The 22210-nt window shown below is 41.9% G+C and overlaps 1 protein-coding gene across 3 annotated transcripts in view; it reads right to left on the reverse strand.

Annotated features, from left to right (window-relative positions):
* Positions 1-1567: 1567 nt before the first annotated feature.
* znf704 (zinc finger protein 704) overlaps positions 1568-22210 on the reverse strand; it is a 65088-nt gene continuing 44445 nt past the window's right edge. For 2 of the 3 annotated variants that reach the window (XM_050033850.1, XM_050033849.1), the window contains exons 3-9: positions 17549-17652; positions 15885-16162; positions 9548-9648; positions 8058-8352; positions 6226-6360; positions 6039-6130; positions 1568-5467 (exon numbers count right to left, since the gene is read on the reverse strand). In XM_050033850.1, the coding sequence (XP_049889807.1) occupies positions 5353-5467; positions 6039-6130; positions 6226-6360; positions 8058-8352; positions 9548-9648; positions 15885-16162; positions 17549-17652 (1120 nt within the window). In that variant the 3' untranslated portion in view covers positions 1568-5352. The remainder of the gene's footprint in view (positions 5468-6038; positions 6131-6225; positions 6361-8057; positions 8353-9547; positions 9649-15884; positions 16163-17548; positions 17653-22210) is intronic. The other variant, XM_050033851.1, reaches the window with a different exon arrangement.

A 22210-nucleotide genomic window follows, 5' to 3' on the forward strand; every position in this document is an offset into this window, starting at 1 on the left:
TTGAGCTCACTTCTGCTCTAATATGAATAAGTTAGATGATCAGATCAGGAGCACAGTGCCATATGGCGTGTTTGGCATAATTTGGGAGCAAAACATATAAGAATCATGATCCCTCGTTTTCTGTCAGTTTCGCCCAAAAGGAAGGAAATTATCCAATATCCCAAACATCGCACAGCATGTTCACGTGTGGGTACGAATTAGGTGTCTAGTGAAAATGACAATTTCTGCACTTCTGAGGAAGAATGGAGCTACAGGTGATTTTATATCACGCTTAAAGGTCCAGTGTGGAGGATTTGGTGGCATCTAGTGGTGAGGTTGCAGAACTGAATCTTCTCCCGTGTGCCAAGCGTGTAAAAGAATTACAGTGGGCGACTAGAGTCAGTGTTTAGTTTGTCCAGTCTGGACTACTTTAGAACAACATGACAAACTCTGTGCAACATGACTGTGTTAAGAGAACTGTGTATGACTATGCCAAAAAAGGTAAAATGTCGCATGTAAAATTACTCAGATGATCGGCACTGCTTCGACACGGTGCGGCACATAGAGCAGGTGCACTAGACACTTTCGCAAGCCGAGCCAGCTAATTCCAATTTAGCGCTCCGCTATCTTGAATGGGGATAAAGTGATTCATTCATTTGGCTTTTCTAGACTTTCCAAATGTTATCGGACCAAATGGATCAAATCCTGATGGTAGAACAAGTCATTTCGGGGGGTTTGTGATACTCAAAAAATGCATCCACTGATTTAAAGACAGATCTTTCACAATTTATGTCTATGGGAAAAAGTCATTTTGGGCCCAACGGCATCCTGTGATAGTTTAATTACACTATTTAGCCACTATGAAAATTGGCTTCAAAGCCTGACGCACTTCCTGAGGGCCTGCCGAGGCAAAGGACCCACCTCATGTGTTGATATAAAGGGCTCATTCTAAGTGAATGAAAACACTTTCTTAGTTTCAGGTAATCATAAACTAATGAATAATAGATATTCCTGCCAATAGATGCCTTTAAATCCCACACACTGGACCTTAAAAGGCTAATTTGTCATGGTCAGTTTAAAACACAGAAAATTCTACTCAACTCAGGGCGCATTCATCCACTCCCTCTGGAGCTTTCAACCGCATCACATGGTCTTCGTGACGAGACTGAATTCAGATTTAGTGCTTATTCATGAAATGAAAGAGACATGTAAAGATGAATATCTACAACTCTGACAACCGATAAAGACTCAATCTGCTGATGAAGACTGTGTGATATGGTTGAAAGCTCCAGAATCAGCGAGTAAATGGAGCTTAAACTGAAAATGTTCAGCTGTTTCCAGGGTCAAGAATGGAGTGTTGAATATTATTGTTGTTTGGAGTATACAAAGTACTCCCACACTCGCACATGAGATTTTTTTTACAGTAACATAATACAAAATATACTAAACTCATATTCAGTGAAATTCTGGGGAGACAGCAATGAGCTCTAGTCACCAAAATAAAACCATCAGAGCTGATGAGGAAGCAGAAGAGAGCACAGAGGTTTCGGGGCAACCCACTCACTAACTGGTGTTCGGACACTTGGTAGGCTTGAGGCAGGGTGTTTTTATTTTCATGTTCTACAGCATAACATTGTGTACAAAATGGAGTAAATATCAGAGGACAACAGCACTGCATGGGAATATAGCACCTCCATTTCTCCCCCGAGAGAGGCCACAGCACCAGTGTGCACAGTATGCGAAGACAGACCTGGGCTGGGTGGTTTTAAAAAAAGCCCCTTAATGCTAAGGCCATCTTTGTGCCATTGGCGGTGAATGGGACCAAGATGTTCTCAGTACAACGATGCAGGCCAGGCCACAGTCCACAAACAAATCCCAGAGTTCCTCACTGAGGAGATGGATGGGTTTGAGAAATATGGCAGCAAATATCCATTTGAGAACTTCCCTAAACCAGGGTGAAATTAGCTTATTTTGGCCAAATCTTACTACTAGCCATTTGGTCGACACAATGCTGACCTTAATCAGCATCAGGAGAGAGCTTCTTTTAAAATTAGCTGCCTGGAGATGCTGCCATTCAAATATCCAGTCTTGCCAGAACCTCTGAATGATCTGAACTACTGCAGGGACTTGTTCCTGGACAGAATCTGATTGGCTGCCAGATTTTTCCACACACCAATGGAGGAGAGGGTCTGCACACAAACATGAAGCACCACAATGATGGAGAAAGGGCAGTGGGAAGTGCATGGAGTTAATATAAACATCAGCCACATCCAAACACTGACGTCTGGACCAACAAAAACATCCTCAAACCCCAAAGTGTCGTTTGTCAGGAGCCTGAAAAGGAAACGCCACAGGCCATTTGACAGAGGTGTGTAACTCCTTTGGAGGAGGGGGAGTAACGCCTGGAGGGAGGGAGGGGGGGCAGAGCACCGTGCTTCAGTGGCCGCCTGCACACTTTGCCCGGGGCTCCTTCACGTTCATACTTAGAAGCGTGTGACCGCACACATGAGCGCAAACACACCGAGATGTCAATCAAACTAATTGCAAGTGGGCCTGCGCGGCTCCACGAGACGAGAACTGGAAAAAGATAAAGGTTTTAATCAACTGTGGATTTCGACCGCTTAGCAGCGCCGGCAGTGGGGAGCGTGACGTGAAGGAGCTCCGGGCGGGAGCGTGCGGGTCACACTCACTGAAAAGAGCATAACAAGCTTTGCTTGCTGTGAGAATTATGCCTGGGCTCCCTCCTGCAGTTAGCCACAAAAAATCCTTCAGCAGAACATGAAAACAAAATCCATATACAGTATATATTCATATATATATGAAAAAAAAAATAAAAACAGCCAAATCAATGTCTTTTTTTTGCTCTGAATTTAAACTCCAACATGTTTTTTCTTTACGTATATATAGATTTGTCTTTTCTTAAACAATAATGCGTTCACATAATACAATGGCAAATCAGTTTGGAGATAATCTAAATATTTCTTACTGAAACATCGATGCAATGACATATAAGAAGCACAAAGATTTTTTTAAAGAGTGACTTTAAGGCTATCCCTATATTCAAAACAACAGTAGCCCGACAGGTTGACCGGTACATTATTTCCTCACCCAATGTCGTACATGAACCTGTCTTGTTCATAAGGTGGCAAACGTAATGACCGAGGTAATTGGCCATAAACATGAAGCTTAGCAAAAGTACACAAATTACATATATACATAAACAGACACAAAAAAAAAATAGATATCGACAGAAACAGCTGAGCAAACATAACAGAGCTACGATTTTCGAGTGCAGAAGTACTGTACTGTGTTTTAAATGGCTGAGCGTGTGAGTTTATAAGCTGGTGTTGGTTTTGAATAATTCCAGGGTAAAATACTAATCCTGTGTGAAATGCCAACAAAGATTTCAGCGTGCATTCAAGCAAATTTCATATAACGCAGAGAGTAAATGCAGAAACAGAATCACAACGTGCCTGTTGGTAGAAACATTTGCAGGACACTTCTATCAATATCAGTACGCTGTAATAAAGTGGAGTGCAGCCCCGGGTGACAAAGAGTTGGTCCATTTATCACTACAGAGTGAACATCTGTAAACCATTTGGCCTTTGTGATTTTGTTTCCTGCCTTTGAGCCGACAGGGAGGCTGGAATTCAAATGAACACATTCAAATGACAAATCAGATATTTTTACCTCAGCAGTAACAAGGTTACGTGACAGACACGAGGACTTAAGCTTTGCTTGCATGTTGCCAAGTGTATAAAGTGTGCAGTGCACATTAAACAACGAAGGAGTGACCTAATCAAGTGCTTAGACCTTATTCTACCAAAACTCGTGGAGCAAATGAAGGTTCAATAGGGGAATATTAACTTTGCTCTTGCTTCCTTTTATAATAAGTTGGAAATGAAAAGGGCCAGTGGAAGATAGGAACATTTTCAACTCAATAGAAGAAACCACAAAAGTGCTTTAAGTTTTCAGCCCTCCTCCTTTTCAACAGATCATCAAGATGCGCCCGTGTGGCGTACGTAAACATAAAGATATTTTGTTTCCTTTGGGAAGGTGTAAAAGTTAGTTGAGGAGGAGGGCAATCTGTCTCTCTGTATGTGGTCAGAGATGTTTATCGTTTTATGGCCTCGCACGCTGCCGACTTCACGCTTCCAGTGCTGTCAGGAAGGTCTTTTAACACACTTTCTTTAACAGGTAAACAGTCTTGGTTTCACCGAAAGAGAGAAAAAAAAAATTCTACATCAACAACAGTAAACATGGCACCTTAACAAAAACCAAAAACATAAAGAATAAGATAAAGAAGTTTTTGGTTGCAAAGTTGTCATGTGTAATGAAAGAGAGAAGCTATTGAGACTGTGCAGTATACAGTATATAACCCCAAGTTTTAGCTGCTGGTTTTTGCTTTCTTTAGAATCACATCCCTGATAAAACAAAGAAAATGAATCAGCTGGGTAAAAAAGTGACAGAAAACCGTTCCTGTCTTCTGCTTTGATTGTGTGGTAATTCCTCTGTGTGTATGCTGCTTTTTTCATGTGGTAAATCACCGGCATGGTCCATCTGCTTTCCCTGACTGCAAATTGTATCTTTTTTGCATTGATCATTCACCTTGTGTGTCTCTTTTCCTCACTTTCTCTCTACCTGCCCTCTCCGGTGCCGCCGTACATTCCCTCGGGGCTGTCAGGAGTGAAGAACAGGTGAGGAGCCGGGAGAGGCTGTGATGTCGGCGAAAAAAGATCACCTCGAAACATCCAGAAATAAAACAAGAGATGGACACGTTGAAGGAAGAACAAAAACTGCAAGCGTTACCTCCATGCTTTTCTCATAACGTTCTTCAGAAACTGCAGCAAAGAGGCCTGTTCTTCTTTTGGATAAAAAAGTGAAGTTTTTTTTTTCTCTTTTGACAAAACACACAAAAAAAGCTTTTGGCCTTTTTTCCGGACCCCTTCTTTGACTAGACTTTCCATTTAAAAACCAGAGCTTTACAAAACATAGAAAGATGCAACACTGAACCCAACATAAAAAACAGGAGAAATATTTAGATCTATTTTTTCTTTACACTGTTTAGCTGCACTGGGGTTTCCCAAAACTGGGAATGGTGGGAATGGTGAGGCAGTACTGGGAATCCTGGACGGCAATTTAAAAGGTGACTCCGCTGTCCTTTGGTTCCTTCCACAGCTGGAATGGTTCAGTGGAGCTGAGGAGAGGGAGGGGTGACGACAGGGGCGGAGCCAGAGCTTGACGGACAGTTGCGATTTTGAGTTGGAAAAAAAAAACCAAATGCATGCAAAATGATGCCCCTCCCCCCTTTCTCTGGCGAAAGGCAGCAGTGCCCGTTGGCGTGGCGCACTGTGAAGTTGGTGGGGGCGACGCTCAGTCGGTGAATCTCTGGCAGGCTTTTTTCCAGCGGCAGGCGGTGCACCACATGTCGCGGTTCTCCATCCCGTACACCTTACGGCACTTCTTCCCTTCACCGCGCACCTTCCGACTGAGGAGGGGAAACAGAGAATATTAGATGAAACTGACATGATGGAGAAGATTATTAAATTATTATCTTTTTCTTTCTTCTTTGTTTAAATTATCTTTCGAATTATTATCTTTTTTAACAATATCATGAGCACAAGCATCTCCAACACTCAACAAATCACACCAAAACAATCTAGATTGATAAACAGCACTACAGATAAGAAGAAAAATATGTATTCTTGATTTTGGGGTGAACTGGCCCTTTAAATACAGCCCCAGTGTAGCCTTTTTTAATCGCAGCTACAACAAAGTCCTCATATGTTAAATAGAAATCACACAATGATCATAGAATCTAAAACAGCTTGGCTCCTTATTGAAGTGGATCAAGCAAATCAGAGCTGAATGATCATGACTCTTTTTTAATTAAGAGTCACTGAGCTGATTTGTGAGAGTCAATATTTTTCACCGTCTACCTCATGAGGTGTTTTTCACTCAGGTTTAATCAAGGTAGAAAACCACATCACAGTGGCTTAAATCTAAGTTGTCCTTTGGTAATATCTGAAAAGTTCTTTCAGTTTGTGAGGATCCAGTACCTGAGGGCAGTGGTGGCTCTGGGAGGGGACGAGAGGACGGCGATGGTCTGGGAGCGCTGTTCCCCGAAGCCCTGGTTTTTACTGGGGGACACCTGATGAGGGAGGACAAATGTGGCATTGTAAGACACTAAATGTGACTATGTATGTATGAGGCTGAGAATAAAAGCTTGCATTAAAGTTTCCTCACCGTGGTCCCAGTGAAGGTGACAGGCGGCGACTGCCAAGAGATGCTAAAGCTGGAGCTGTTGGTGGGAGTGAAGCTGGTGGAGGCGGGGCCGGTCGAGTTACTGCTGCTGGACGGGATGGACACTGGAGCCGTGGCCTGAGGGCAGAGGTCAAAGGTGAGAATGGTGGTATTTTCTACTCAAATGGAAGGATGCATGTGGAGCAGTAGTATTTCTGTGGCCTCTCTAAAGTATGTTTCATTCTCAAGACCCTGACCTGTAAATCACATTGTGCCTTTTCATGTTTTTCTTTTTTGTTACTGCTGCTTGGTTTGTTGACTGTCTGCCTTGTTTTTCTTTTAATGAAAACTGTATTAAATAAAAGGTATTACTTTATTATTATATATTACTCTGAGCTATCTATTTCAGTTATTATTATTATTATCAGGGCTCTAAACTACGTCACTGCTTTTGCTAACAGCTCAGTGGTTGTTTCTATTTGACATACCCAGAAAAGAACACAGATGGAGTCGACATTTAAGACGTTGAAAAGAGATCCTGGAACTATGTGCAATGGTATCACAGACTGTATGAAACAATGACTTCCTCCTCATTATACAAAAATGAAGCCAAAATCTCCCTAATAAGGGCGCTGCCATCTTGTGCTGGTGATGTCATTTGGAGCCAGAATCTGCACCATAGCAATCAACAAGTGGAGCCACAGTATAAAGTTCCTACCTATAAATAACCGATTAAAACCACACTCATGAGAACAAACGAGCACTTGAACAAACTAGAGCACTCGGAGAGCGCAGACCTCCGCCAAGCAGCTTGGATTTCCCGCCATTTTATTATTTTATCCACTTTGCTTCAACCGATCACCACCAAAATATTATCATCAGTTCCTTGGCCCATTTCATCAAAATCCGTTCAGAACTTTTCAAGTTATTTTGCAGACAAACAGACCAACGCTGGTGAAAACATAACCTCCTTGGCGGAGGTAACAACAGCGTGATCAGAACTACATAAATATGACAGAGACCGTCTTTGGGAAAATCTCATTTGGCGTGTACTTTTGATTTTTAATTGATTTTTTTAGGGGGTGGGGTTTATGACCTATACTGCAGCCAGCCACCAGGGGGCGATCAAGATGCTTTGGCTTCACTTTTGGGGAGCGGTCATGCCCTCTATCTTTGTATAAAGTCATTAAATGGTATCTATGGTTTTGTAACTGCTTTTAATTTTAATAAAGGACAATTCTTTGACAATTATTATATTATTACTTGAACATCAGGCATGTCCCAAATGACTCTAAAACCATTTTGCTGCCTGAAACTCATCAGACCAATTTGTAAACATTAAATCTCAAACTGATCCTGAGAAAAACTGGTTGCATTTGTTGCAGTAAAGGGCTCATTTCAAGAGCAGGCTTTAAGTGTCTCACTTTGTAAAATCTGTTCAGGCACAAATAATTTATGTTTCTGTTAAAACACGTAGCTACACAGCTACACTGTCAAATTAAGTGATGGATTGTGTCATTACTTCACCTACCGTTAATTGTTCAAACCTGCTGCTGTGTGTCGATATACCACAACTGTTAGCACAGCTGCTAACGGGAGCGAGGGAAACACTGTGACGCATCATCAGGATAATGAGGACCCTGATCGTGTGTGAGAGAAAATATGTGCATTGTGTATGTGTGTGTGTGTGTGTGTGACCTGACAAGTGTGTTGTGGTGTGTGTATTGATCCAGGGAGTGCATCGATGGAGTGTGTGTGGTGTATAGTGATCTTACTCACGCCTGTGTGAGTGTGTGTTTACGTGTATGCTTCATCTGCTCCCTGCACCCTCTCACCTGGTAGGCGTGGTCCGTGTGGATGAGGTAGAGTGCGCTGGGCGCAGAGCGGCTGAGCGGGGTGGTGCCGCCAGCGTGAGGCTCCTTGGTGTCAGAGGACTGCGGAGGTCTGTGGGAGTCCGCCAGCTGGCTGAGAGACGGGAGAGGAGAGGGGGGAGGAGGAGGGGGAGAGAGAACGGACGGGGACACGGGGGACAGGCTGCTCAACCCGTCGGCCACGGAATCCGTGTTGAGCTTGATCTCCGTGTAGTAGAAGTCCTCCTCGCCGTCACTGCAGTCCGAGTCGCAGTTACGCCTAACAACAGATACAGAGAGAGGACGAACAGAGAGAAATATAAAATGTCCCTATGAATGCTGATTACTGCACACGTACAACAAAATGCATCCATGCAATCAGAGACAACCCCCCCCTCAACGTTAATGTCATTCCTCCAACCAGCAAAACACTGTCATTTGCAGTTAATCAGTGGAGGACCTCAGTTTAATTGAATGTCAGTATGAATGTGTGATTCATCTGATATCATTGTTCTCCACCTCCACCCTCACTCCCAGAGCAGGAAGTGTTACCGTGGCGATAATCCATCAGCCATTAATCTGTTGTTATGACAATGCAGCTGGTTGGAGGGCTGAGAGGAAGTGAAAGAACTGTTTTGGAGGCTTTTGCTGTGTCTTAAATCAGATTCTTCAGTTAGTACACTTACATGCAGTACACTCTGTTCACTATGTGCGGGAATGTGACAGGGTAGTGTTGTCTCTTATCAAACCAGGCTGTTGTGCACTTAACAGATCTGGCAGCTTTTCTTCCCATGCTTGGTGAATCACAACCGTGCAGAACACTTTGACCAATCTTAACGAACAATTGTCACTTGCCAAGATACATGCTTATATATACAAGCTGTATGTCTGTGTTTTTGTATTAAAAATGAGCATGCTTTCACGACACGTTTCTATATCTCCGAATGTCCGTGGCTGGCTCTATCACCAGCTGTTCTACAGAGTTAATTATAGCTGCTGCATTTTGTGGATATTTACAGCTTGTCAAGCATCTGAACACAAATCTAACACTAAAATCTTCTACAGTGAGGACGACAATTTGAGACATCAGCATTAGGGTTATCAATGTGGTACCAAATTAGTACAGAGTTAACCCAATAAACAAACTGATGGCCTCTGACAACAGTACAGTGGTAGAGAAAAACACACATGTAAATTTGTACCATGCTTTGGTGTTTACCGCGGTAGTCGGCCAACATTTCACAAATATGAATGAGTTTTTGGACCCGCCCCTTCCGCTACACAGGCAACATGACAACGACTGAGGGTGAGAAGCATCCAACGTTCCACACTCAACTGTTTGACTCATATGAGTGCACCATCTGGGTACTCATCGTGCACTGCATTTTGCCATGCTCCTTAGTGTGGACGCACTCGTGGACTCAAAATAGCAAGCGCAAGTACCCGACTGATGTGTGTGTGTGTTGGTGTCTTACCCCAGGTGGATAGTGCGGATGTGTCTCTGAATGCCAGCAGCGGTACTCAGCACCTTGCCACAGTTCTTCCACAGGCACTTGAACATCACCTTCATGGAGTTCTGCAAGAAACACAAAGTACAGCAGCTACAGTCAGAAAACAAAGGCTTTGTGCTGACAGAAATATGTTTTGTTTGTTAGCAAAAAGAGCAACAATCACTGTCAATTCATGGTTTCTTACACAGTATAACATCCCTGTTTGTTCAACGCTTTCATATTAACTTTACAACAGCATTCCTCTATAACCACAGAGTAAATGACAAGCAATCAGATGTGTGCACATGAACTCCCTGAGCATTTTTCTCATGATAAATGCATACAACTCACTCATTTACCCATCTCTAAATTACAGAGGGTGAAATACATCTGGTATTTTTTTTCCTCCAGGGTTGGTCAGCCGTCCTAAAGTACATCATTTCATTTCGATTTCCCCCTCATTATCAGGCAGGAGGTAAACGCTTCAGGCCTCTCAAGTGACTGCATAACATACAAACATATTGATTGCTCAGTGTAACGGAGGCTCTCTTTTTCACCTACAGGAAGCTTTCTAGGAGTCATTTTAGGACTTGTTGATTTATTTTTAACTGTTAATTATTATTTGGGATTGGCAGCAATCAATGAAGTCGCTGAAAGACTGGACGGAGATGATATGAGATGACGTCGATGCAATAAAAACTATGCATACTTAATAAAAACTACTGTAGATTTAAGTATTTCTCACTATGCTGGGAACTCCAAGAGCTCTCTCAAACACCCTCAGTGCAACACATATCAGCTGCATTCACTAGATGTGTACCAACGCCCACAGCACACAACAGGATGTGTCATACAGACAGAAGATGTTGGTGAGGTACAGTAGCTGGGATGTCCTGATCTGGGGAGTGAATGTGATAAAAGTGATGTTTTTTTAGACAGCTGACATGCAGTTTCACTGAGAGACTGGAAAGTGATGTATCATGAGGGTTTGCTGTGTGTGATGTCAGCGTGCACAGTTTAAAGTCCACCAGAAACAGCAGTTTTGGATCGGGTCTGGTCAAACCAGCAGATGGTGGGACAAAATCCAGAGTGGGATTGTTGTCAATGAGGAATGGAAGGAAAACTTAAGATGTCCAGAGCAGCACTAATATCTCTGAGTGAGCTCCGCCATCCTTATATTTAAGGAGAAATCAACCGTGAGGAGATTTCTAGTAGGTGTTTTGAAAAAGGTAACGTCAGCCTGTGCACTTAACTACTTAGTGTGGACAAAGATATTTTGTAAAACAAAGGTCATATGTGGATAGACTTATATGCCTTTTCAAAATATCTGTATACGTGTAAAGTGGGCCTAAATAAACACATGGATTAAGCCACATGATTAGACAAGATCTATGGTTCCCAACCTTATTCCCTGAGGGACCCCTTTTCTATCATTGAGTAAATGGAAAACCTCTGACTCAGTGACATATTTTGTGGATATTTCATATGATATTCAACGCATTGTAATAACATTTTTTCTTTTTAAGTTATCTTCACTTCATTTTGTTTGGGATAAAACGACATTTGTATAAGTCAGTTCATCATATTTCTATTTTTAAATCTGAAGTCTTTAGTGTTTTTGAATCAAAATGTCATCATTATTATTATTACTTTTTAAATGTATTTCTCATCTCATATTGCCAATGCTGTCAAACTTAACTTCAGTCAAGACAAACTGTGAATATTCACTGTATATCGACAACAAAGGAATCAAACAACACCAGATGCTCCTTCATCATTGTCATGGTGTGAACGTACAGCTTTACTGTAACATCTTCCTGTGGCGCTATTCTCTACACACATTTATCTGGGAGCTGAGGGAGGCCAAATAACAGTAAATTCTTCTCTGGTCGTGAGCTGGCGAGGATCCTGTATCTCTTATCCGTCTACTGTAATTACACCACTGGCTTCCCAGAGAGACTGTACATTGTTTTTCGCGGAGTGAAAAACCCTGTGTGCTTTCTCCCTGCCCTCCTGCCTCCCCGCTCTGAGCCATTATAAACGCTCTTATAGGCCTGTCTGTCAAACTATTGTTGAGGAGGCTGATTTAATTTTGACAAGATGGTTTTTTTTTCCTTTAATTTTCCTCCTCTTTTCAGAAACGCGTGCACACACAACAATCATCTGCCCCCCCTCTGTGCATTGTTTTGTCTTTGGGTAACAAAGGCCTGTTGTGTGTGTGTGTTTGTGTGTGTAAGTGTGTGTTATTCCCTTTTAAAGACGCATTTCACAGTTAATTAAATGGTGAGGTCCAGATGGTATTGTCTTGCCAAGAGAGAATCGAGAGCACAAGAGAGCGTAGATAATTTCATGTGTAACCTCCGTGTCACACATGTAGCAAGCATGTGTGTGTTCATACTGGTCAACTACATTGTTATCCAATCTTAAAAAATCTGTTCATCCATGCTCCAGTCTCTTCTTCCCTCTCATCCACAACCTTCCATGCTTTCCTCCTTTCCACTACTACGTCTCTCTCTCCCACTCAGTGTCCTTCTTTGTGGTAAGTCCCCAGTTAATACAGTACAATGTGGAGCTCACCCAAGAGTCTATCGATTTTTAGAGGAAGCATGAAGCCAACAGGATCTTTATGTTTGCTGTAGTGGGTATTAAAATCATTACCGCTGTTGCAGAGCGGCTGCATGTGAAGGCTGAGAAGTAATTATGAAGGGCAAATGTCTGGAGAGGACACACACACACACACACATATATGAACAAAGCAAGGGAAGACGGGGTGAAAACAAGGGCAAGAGCAGGAGAGGAAGCGGCGAAGAAAGGGGGCGAGAGGGTGAAAGGAAGGATAGATGGATGATACTGACAGGAGACGACAAACCGGCGAGTAGGAGTGCTGATAAGGAGAGAGGGAGAGATAAACAGGGAGAGCAAAGCAATATACATCTGAGAAAATAATGAGTGACACTGAGCTGTGGATGTGATGAGCTGTCAGTGGTGTGTAGAAATGAGACGAGTTGAAATGATGAGTGTGTGTGTGTGTGTGTGTTGTGCTCATAAAATCTGGGTAGCAATGACAAAACTACCAGTGACGCAAAAAGGTTGTGTGCCCCTTCCTGCCACGTATTAATCTCGCCAATCAGCCCAAACTACATCCGTAACCTCAGAGGTTAATATCAGAGTGTGTTGAAGGAGGGAATCAAGCTGCTGGGCTACATCTGACAGCTTCTTATTGAGAGATCTGCCTGTTATTATCAGTAGAGCTGCTGCCATTCTCTTTTAAACCCCTGTAATATGTAACACTGTGACAGCCCCACACTGAAATAAAAGAAAAACTCTAAACCTTCCAGGGCACATAAGGTTGTGATCGTTTGACATTTTTTATTTCCAAGAAACTGCGAGGATTGAGGAAGTAACTAGTGGCTAATTTAAGTCACAGGATGAGAGACTTCAGCTTTTAAAAATACATTTTTGAAGGTTTATTATTTTAAAAGTGACTTATGTCTTGTCCATACCAATATACCTTTATCTGAAAAAATTTTTTTCCCCACTTTGGCCCTCTATCCAAAATAAAACATGACTCACACTGCATTTTCAGTCTGGAACAAATCCTTTCAATAATGCTGCTTTTTAAATTGTGTACAGAAAAACAGAGCTTTTGGAGGTGTGCATGAAGACAACTATATATCAGTATAGCTGGTCACACAATGCAGGTGTGTGTTTTTCCTGTATATACTATATGTTTACCTAATCAGACATCTTAGTGACCAGCTTTTAAATTTAATCTGTCTTTTTGTTTCTTTGGTAAATATCTGGACAAGCCTGTTACGTGTAGGTTGTTCTTTTATGACAAAATAAAAACAATAGTAAAATAGTGACTTGATTGACGTCTCAGTGCTGCGGCCCAGGAAATACTGATGAGCTGATTAATGGGTGGCACCCAAATCACTATTTTGTCTGACAACAGAAACAGAAAAAGTAAATGTAGATATATACTGAGTTCTGCTACATCAAAGCTGTAGTTGGTAACTTATGAGAAATAACTCACCCTGTCCAAACAGTAGAACATGAATCTGTGAAAAAAAAACAAAAATCATGTTTGTCCTTCTCTTAGTGCTTCCAATAGTATTTGCAAGAATCCACTGTGCCTGAGCAACAACAACCAATCTGAGGCGAGGAGTCTCTCGTCAATCACTCTCTCATGAACTGCGGTCAAACTAGACAGCTCTGATCAAATATGAATCAAGATTCTGTTGCTGCACTGCACTAGCCACTGCCTAGTTTGACAGTTTGACTGCAGTTCACGAGCTGTGATCAATATGATTGACAGCTCGGCTCTGATTGGTTGTTTCTGGTGCACTTTGGTAGATTCTAGCAAATGCCATTAGAAGCACTACCAGGAGGAGGAGGACGATTTTTCTCACAGACTTTCTGACTCATGTAATGCTGTGAGGATGCAGTGACAGGTTCAGCACGTATGACACAGGGTTATTTTCATGAAAGTTACCAACTGGAGCTTTAAGACATTACAAGTGATCAAGAAGAGCAGGAGTAGGGCTGCACGGTATATGCGGTAGACGGTAGAAATGATATAAATTTGGCCCACGGTAGAGATTTGCGCTCTACCGTCCTATCGTCGATCACGTTATCGCACCTACCTCAGTGTGAAAATGGCTGCGAGCACAGAGACAGCGGAGCAAGAGGAGCTGGTTCACGTCCGTGATTTAGCGTAGCACGTGCAACATGTGTTGCTGGAGAACTTGTGAGTGAGTGAGTGAGTTAATATTTTATGAACAGCCCCGGACTTCTCAGACTCTTTTAGCGACTTACCGCTCAGAGGGAATTCATTCAGTGTCTCCTCTGGCAGCAGCACAGCGTCTCTCCCTCTCCTCTCTCGCCGTGCGCACACGGGAGTTGGTTTTCGGCAAGAGAGTTTGTCATAAACCTTTGGTAATGTAAACCTATGTGACGCTAGGGGCTCCACAAAAAACTCCATATGTGAATGTGTGATAGTTGTGGTATCATAACAGCCTGTCACAGGTTACAGCGTGATGATTAGAGGAGAAATGGCAGAGCATAAAGGTCCAGGTGGAAAAAACACAACTCAGTCATTTAGGATTTTGCTAAAAGAAGGAAATTACCTTTTGATATAGATCCCAGGGGACATTTTGCACCATAGAGTACTGGGTTTTAATTTTGAGTTTTGAGATCTGTATTCTGCACAATAAATGCTCTAAAAAATACATTATATCTTTGCTTTTGTTGTTGTTGTTTTTTTTTTTTATCAATTTAGCTTTGCTAAGGTACTACAAAACCCATTCAGAAACACTTCTATTATAACTTTTACACTTAAATTTATACCGCGATATATACCGTTACCGTGAAGGGATTCGATTTATACCGTGATATGAATTTTAGGTCATACCGTCCAGCCCTAAGCAGGAGGAGACTAAATAGAGGTTGAACCAAAGTAAGCGTAGGGTTTCCCATACATTCATATATTTGTGGCAGCCCACCATAACAACAACTGCCACCACGTATTGATTTAGTTTTTTTTTGGAGCTGGACTGTTTATGAGAAGTGCTGTTGGAATATATACTGTATGTACCATTCGGTTATTCATTGCAACACACTCAAAGCTTTACTGTGCTCTGTTTTGCTCTGCAGCAGCCGCTCCTCTCATCCATTAATCTGATCAGATCAACTGATAAGTCCACAACGCGACTCAAACTCTGCAAACTGTGACAAACACAGATTCTTATTCTGTGGGAAACACTGAAGTGGGCTGTGTCTGTTCCACGTTGTATCAGATGGTGGCTGTGATGTGCTATTTTGATGTTTGCCAACAAAGAGAGGATGCGGAGGAGATGTAGCTGTTTTCTTACTGTCTAGTGTCATTTTCCAAACAGTTATAATTGTAGTAATAAATGATTTCTCCCTGTGTGCGCCTATTCAGTTGTAAAAATGCCTTTACTTATTACTTCACCAAGTTTTTGTGGACTTTTCTTTCAGCCATTGAACAAGAGCTGCAACCAATAATTGATTAGTTGTCAGCTATCATATTAATCATCAACTCTTGGTTATGGATTACACAGAGTATTTTCATAAGAACAGATTCCAGCATCTTAAAGGTGAATATTCTCTGGTTCTTCCCCACTATGTGACAGTTAACGAAATCTTTATCTGGACAATTTGAGAATGTCATGTTTTGGAAACACTGATCAACATTTTTCATTTTAAGATATTTAACAGACCGAACAACTAACTGATTAATCTAGAAAATAATGGAGAGATTGATCAAGCTTTTAACTCAGACATGCTTTACAGTATTCACCTTGCGCTTGCGAGGGATGGGCTCATCGAAGAGCAGGCTGCTGCCGTCCTGCTCATCCAGGCTGGGGTCCTCAGGTCCTGCAGGGCCTGGTCCCACACCGCCCAGACTGGGCACACGGAAGGGCTTGAAGCTGTCGGCTGAGAGCGGTGGAGAAGGTGTAGATGGGTTGGACTGGTCACTGGGGGCAGACCAGCTCCAGTAGCCCCCTGAGGAGCTGTTGCTAGATGGGGTGAAGGGGCCAGCTGAGCCGTTGTCCTTCCACGAACCACTCAGACCTTCTGAGAAGATGGAGGTGAGAAGAGGAGGGATGGAGCAGAGGGAGGACAGAAGAATAGAGAACATAGGGTAAAGAAAAGGGACGTTGGGATCATGAGAGCAATTCTAAAAATAAATCCAACTCCTTTAGTCATATTTGTAGATGATGCAACCACAGCAAATGTGTGGGTGTTCCTCTGTCAGTGATGGAAGATCAAGACATTCAATTAAGTTCAGACGGCTTTATTTGCACTTCACACAAAGAGCCTCCCAGCACTACTGTTGTCTGTGACACACAAAAACAAAAAGGTTACTTTCTTGTTGCGTGGATCCGCTGAGACACTTCCAAGGTCTGTTTTTTTAGATCAAAGAAACGTTTCTTTTGAATATCTGCTACAAAAGACATTTTACTTTGTGAAGGTTGAGGCTGGGGGAAACTTTTGAGTGTGTAAATAAGTGTGGATGAGAAAGCCTGTGTGTGTTTTTGAGGTGTGTGTGTGTGAATGAGTCAGAGAGGGTGAAAGTTAAGAGCTGTTTGTTTGGTTTAGTAAAGCTGCTTCTTGCTGGACTGTTTCTCCTCTCAGTCTTTCTTAACCATTTGATTAAATAATATATAATAATAATATATATAAGAATTTTTAAAGTACGGTATGCACCTTTCAATGAGACTTGGAGCTAATGCAATCGAAAAATCACAATTCCGATTATAAGGATAAAATGTGAGCCATGGTGCACGATGCATGAGAACTCACTGTGTGTACTGATGTAAATGCACATTGTATGATCTCCAACTTGTGTACATGGATGTGACATGTGTATGACTACATTAAGATAGAGATGTGCAGTTGGTATTTAGAACCCACTTTGTGCATGTGTGCATGATGTATGTGATGTACATTTTACATCTGACCGCATGTGTGTGTGTGACTGCGATAACACGTGCATAGTGGCTGGAGGGTTGGCTGCATGTCCGCTCGGTTGAGTGGACGGTTGTTGTGTTGCACAGACTATCTAAGTGGTTGCATGTGACTCCTCGGATTTCCGCCACTGTGCAGGGTGGCAGAGATCCAGACTCATTGTGCTTTTCTGAGGATTTGCAGAACTCATTGATGAGAGCATCCTCAGGCACAGCAGGTGGCAGTAATTTATCAACCTAAGCTTCCACATGCATTCACAAGATAACAGCTGTGAGGGAATGAAAAGTCAGCGTATAGCAGAACATACAAATTATGGGCTTGGGCTGCGCTACTCTTTTCACAGGTTCATTTTTCATAAAGATTCTGCGAGGGCGGAAATGATACATCAAAGCCAAAGATTAATTTAAAGCTGTGTAGTTTAGAGCATATTGAATTTGTCAGAACCCACTCTGTCCTCAACCTGATCAGATGTTTAATAGCTGGGATACCCACCGTTGACTTTGACGGGTGGACTCCTGACCAGAGGACTGGTGGAGAGACTCGTCAGCACCATGGCAGCCGTCACCTTGTCCATGTCAACTTCCTCTTCTGACCGTCTGCCAAAACACAACAGAAAAAGAGGATGTTACTGAGCATCGTCTACTCCCAACACATTATCATACGTGATACTTTATCATTACTGTTCCAGCGCAAAGAGAGAAGTAGAAGAAAAAAGTAACATTAGACACCATAAACTTGACAATAATGCACACAAAAAGGAACCACATCAATGTGAAAATATGTACAGTTCAGTTCTCCAGCATATCAAGCAGCCAGACAGGCAAAAAACACAATGGTTAATGTACCAGTGCAAATGCAGAGCAATGCAGGCCAGTATATGGGAACTTGTGGGGGGCCTTGCAACAGGACTTAAGTGTTTTGACAGACTTACTCAGCGTTGCATTCTGCTACAATGGCTACAACATAAGCCCCTAATTACATTCAAGTTTCATTAATTTTTTTTATGTCCTTTGTGGGCGACTGATGCAATCGCCCAGACACCATCGGAAAAATCAACAGCCAACAGCTGCGTGCAAAATAAAAAAATAGAAGTAAAACTAAACTAGACTGATGTGGGTCTTGTGTTCAATCCCTAAAGTCTGTATTATCAACACAAGCTCATCGCTGTACACTGCACACACTAGCCAATCCATATAACCACACGCAACACACTTATTTGTCTCCCCTAATTGGTTCGTGACAGGAGACAGGTGTCTTAATCCTCTCGCATGTATTCCTCAGAGAGAGGCAATCCCTGTGATCAAAGAGATATCAATAGCTTTATTACCAACAATATACTAAGGTACATGCTCACCATTAACATAACAAGCAGTGTGTAGGGGAGTGTATGTGTGTATATGTGTGTGTGTGTCTTTTTTGTTTCGGAGCAAGTGAGACTTTGATGGTGTGCGGGAGCTAAATGATCAAAGTCTATTCTATTACAATGATGAAATCTCCTGCCGCCTCGGAAAATAACATGACATCAGCCATTACCAAGTTCTCACAGCCGTTCAGATCAAATGACAGGCTTTATCCATCTTAATTGGTATAAATCCAGTACGGGCAACAAACATTGTCAACTAAACAACCCATCTTTTACTTTGGTAATACCTGGCTGTCACACAACAAATAAATGCCCTTTTAGAAGTAAGAGGACTGTACAAGTTATGCACGCCACAGTTATTCTCCTCCATCAACACTTATGTCTGTACGTAACACCAGGGTTGTTACAATCATGAATTTAAGTTGATGATTAATTGTCATAGAAATAACTGCTATTAACAACTGACCACAAAGCAGTGCTGTTGTGTTTGGCTTTACAACGAGACCTCTAACTCTATGCTGTTAATCTTAATGGCTGCTCACTTAAATTGTGTGATCATTGGCAAAGGGGTGTCAATTAATCTTCAAATAGTTTGCAACACTGTTTCAACTCTCACGATGCTGCACACTTGCTCCAAAACTATTGAACAGGCCAACATATCGGACGAGGAAACATGTTGCTTTTGTTAACCATTTCTGCTCTGTGGTTGGAAAGCACACGGGAGACTTTGTTTTGTCTCACTGCAGGGTAACACACTGTTCGCCCACTACTTCTAGACAACTCTACTGCTAATTTCTTCATTGACACCTGTCTAGTCTGAGCGAATCCAAAACCAGTCTCTTTCGCTAATCTAATTAGAGAAGCTGGATGGAAGAGACAGCTCCTGTATAACTTTCCCCAGAGCTGTCAAACCCACGGCTGCACCTGTAGGGGAGGCTCTCCACCATAAATTAAGACACCCGCCTTATTGGCACCTCTCTGTCATTATCTTGTTCCGGAAGCAAGGAAAATGATCGCATAGAAGCTGAAACAGAAAAACCTGTCATACAGCAGTAAGATCTCGACAGCCAAGCTCACTTTTCCAGGATTTTTCCCTGACATTAGAACCTTGTGCTCAGGTAGACACTTTATCTACTAGATAATTTACCTAATTCACTTTCTGTTTGTTGCCACATTTGGCTTTAAATAATTTGATTTTGGAATCCAGCTATTATGCAAAGTGACTGCGGTTAGCTCAAATAACCACGATGAGGCAACAATCATCTACAAGACTGATTACACTGGTCATGTTAATGCTTTTCTCTTTTATCTAATAATGGCTGTAAAAACAAATCCTGCCCAAAAGTCATTTAGATCCTCGAGAACATACACACAGAGACAGTGTGGTAGTCAAGACTCCCACCTCTTAAAATGTGGTGTAAAATAAGTCGCAAAAAAAGTACTTGAGAAGAAGCAACCAGATGGATTTGCTCTGCTTGGTTCAAAGTGAGGCAAAGACTCATTTGCTGGTTATAAAAATGTTTTAAATTTATCCTGATCTGTGTGACTCCACCTCATGAACACAGACCCAAGGAATATAAGAGAATTAGGATTTCCTGGTATTGGACTGAATAAACATCTGTACTGCCCAATGGCTGGTTGTTTCTCATAAATGTGCACAAAAACAATTTGCAAAAAAAAAGAAAAAAAAAGCTCTGAGCGGCCACTAAGATTAAAGTTGCAGGGCTGAATATATCTTGAAACTCCCCAGCTGCGTCTTCCCAACTTAATTACATTTTATCTTTAACATTATTAAATAAAGAAAAAAAAACGGGAACATGGCCAAGAAAGTAACCAAATGCTCTGTCACAAGAGGTCTGCGACTGTAATCACTACACTCACCGAATCTGTGTTATAAGGAGGGAAAAAACCAACATACGACAACATGCAAACACATGTAAAAGACTCAGGGAGCTGCTATTGACTCTCACTGCCTCTTTCACAATTCACACCCAAACAGCCCAAAGCACAGTGTACAGCTCAAAGCATCAGCGGAGAGGCTTAAGAACAACAGCATTAAACTTGTTGAGTGGCTCAGTGTAAACCCAAACGTGACTCCTCGTGTTTATTTTTAGAATGGCTTTAAGGCACAGATGCTTCCAGTCCAAGTTGACCGAGCTTGGGCAAATCTAAAGAAAAATAAAGTCCCGAAAATCCACATGTGACAAAGTAACACAGATGTGTTTAAGATGACTTTGATGACTCAAAGCTCAGTCTCAATCTATAAGGACTCATCAAGAGCATAATTATTGTGGATCACGTTTTATCTATCCCTCCCTGAATCTAGCCATGTCTATGTGTCGATCTCAAGAGTAAACCTTTTCCATAATAGATATCAAAGGCTGTATAGTAGAATAAAGCACAAGGGGCAGAGCAGCTCTTTCTGTTTTGGCAGTTGTATTGAGAACAAGCGGCACAAGTTTTCCTCCCACCATTTTTTCAGTGCAACTATTACTTGTTTGCACTGTAATAGAGTAGATGACAGAGCTGCATGCCCATCCAACAGCCGATATGCTCAAAGAAACTTCCAGTTGTCTCTCAGAAAATGAGGAGACTGTGTGTTCTGTTTATCTGTGGTATTGACGGGCGAAGCAACAAAGTTCAAGCCAATAAACAGTGTTTTCGCTTCCCAGAACATTGCATATGTCTGATGTCCATTACACAGGTGTCCTTATGTGTCTGTGCAGCTCCACACAAACTTGAGATGGTGTTGTTGATCGTAGCGGGCTGTGGGTGTTTCTCCAGATTCACTCACTGAGGCTTTATTTTTGGCTGCTGGTGCCTCGTGAGTGCTGAAGGCCTGTGTTAGCAACTGCAGCTGAGCGAGAGGGGATTTCCAGAGTTCTGTTCTAAACGACAACAGATTTTTGGACGATATATAAGTTTCATGAAAGTGAAGTGGAGCAGTTGTGCACAGTGTTGATAGAAATTTGTAGTTGACAAGTGTTTCGCTTATACAGACTGGGCAGGCCGCCAGGGAGATGGGAAACCCCGTTAGGCCAAAGAAATCTTAGAAATCTTATTTTTTAAATGCCAAAAATGCCAGCAAATATCCATTCAAATGTTTTCCCTATATTCATTCTGCAGAGGTACAGCACCATTAACTGCAGCAGCACACTACTATGAGTCACGAATGAGGTAAATGTCTGTGGTTAGTTATCTGTTATAGGAACAGGACAGTCAAGTCTCAGTTATCTGAAACGCTAAATTATGCTTGGTTGTGAACGTCACACTAACATATTTGGTGGATTTGTGGTTCCAGCAGGGACAGGCCAGAGAATAATCTGTTAAAACAGATCACCAACAGCCCTTATTGTTCCCCGTGAAGTCTGCTGGAAGTGATGTAATGTAGCCACCGGTGAGTTTCGTGTGGAGTCTGTTTAACACAGCCTTTTAAATGCAACATTGTTTGTTAGCAACCAGTTATTGGGTAACTTAGAAGGCAATGTGGCCTTGTGTGCTCTGATTAATACGTCATGCAGTTAACATACCAGTCATAATTATGTTTTAATGAAATCTCAACTCCAGGCATTTGTTCCTCATAATCTTCACCGCCGTTTTGAAAAAAACAGAAAATAATGGGAATAACAAGCGAACCAGCTTTAGATGTTTTCTTATTAAATAAGTGCTGTGAAGTGGAACTAATTTATGCTTATTTAAAGAGAGGTTTGTGTGAACTTCTAAAAGTTGCATGAAAAAAAACTACAAAAAAGAGAATTTGAATGCTAAATAAGTTCTTACGTGCTCTTCAC

The sequence above is a fragment of the Epinephelus moara genome, chromosome 22 (assembly GCF_006386435.1).
Source record: "Epinephelus moara isolate mb chromosome 22, YSFRI_EMoa_1.0, whole genome shotgun sequence".
Lineage (NCBI taxonomy): Eukaryota > Metazoa > Chordata > Actinopteri > Perciformes > Serranidae > Epinephelus > Epinephelus moara.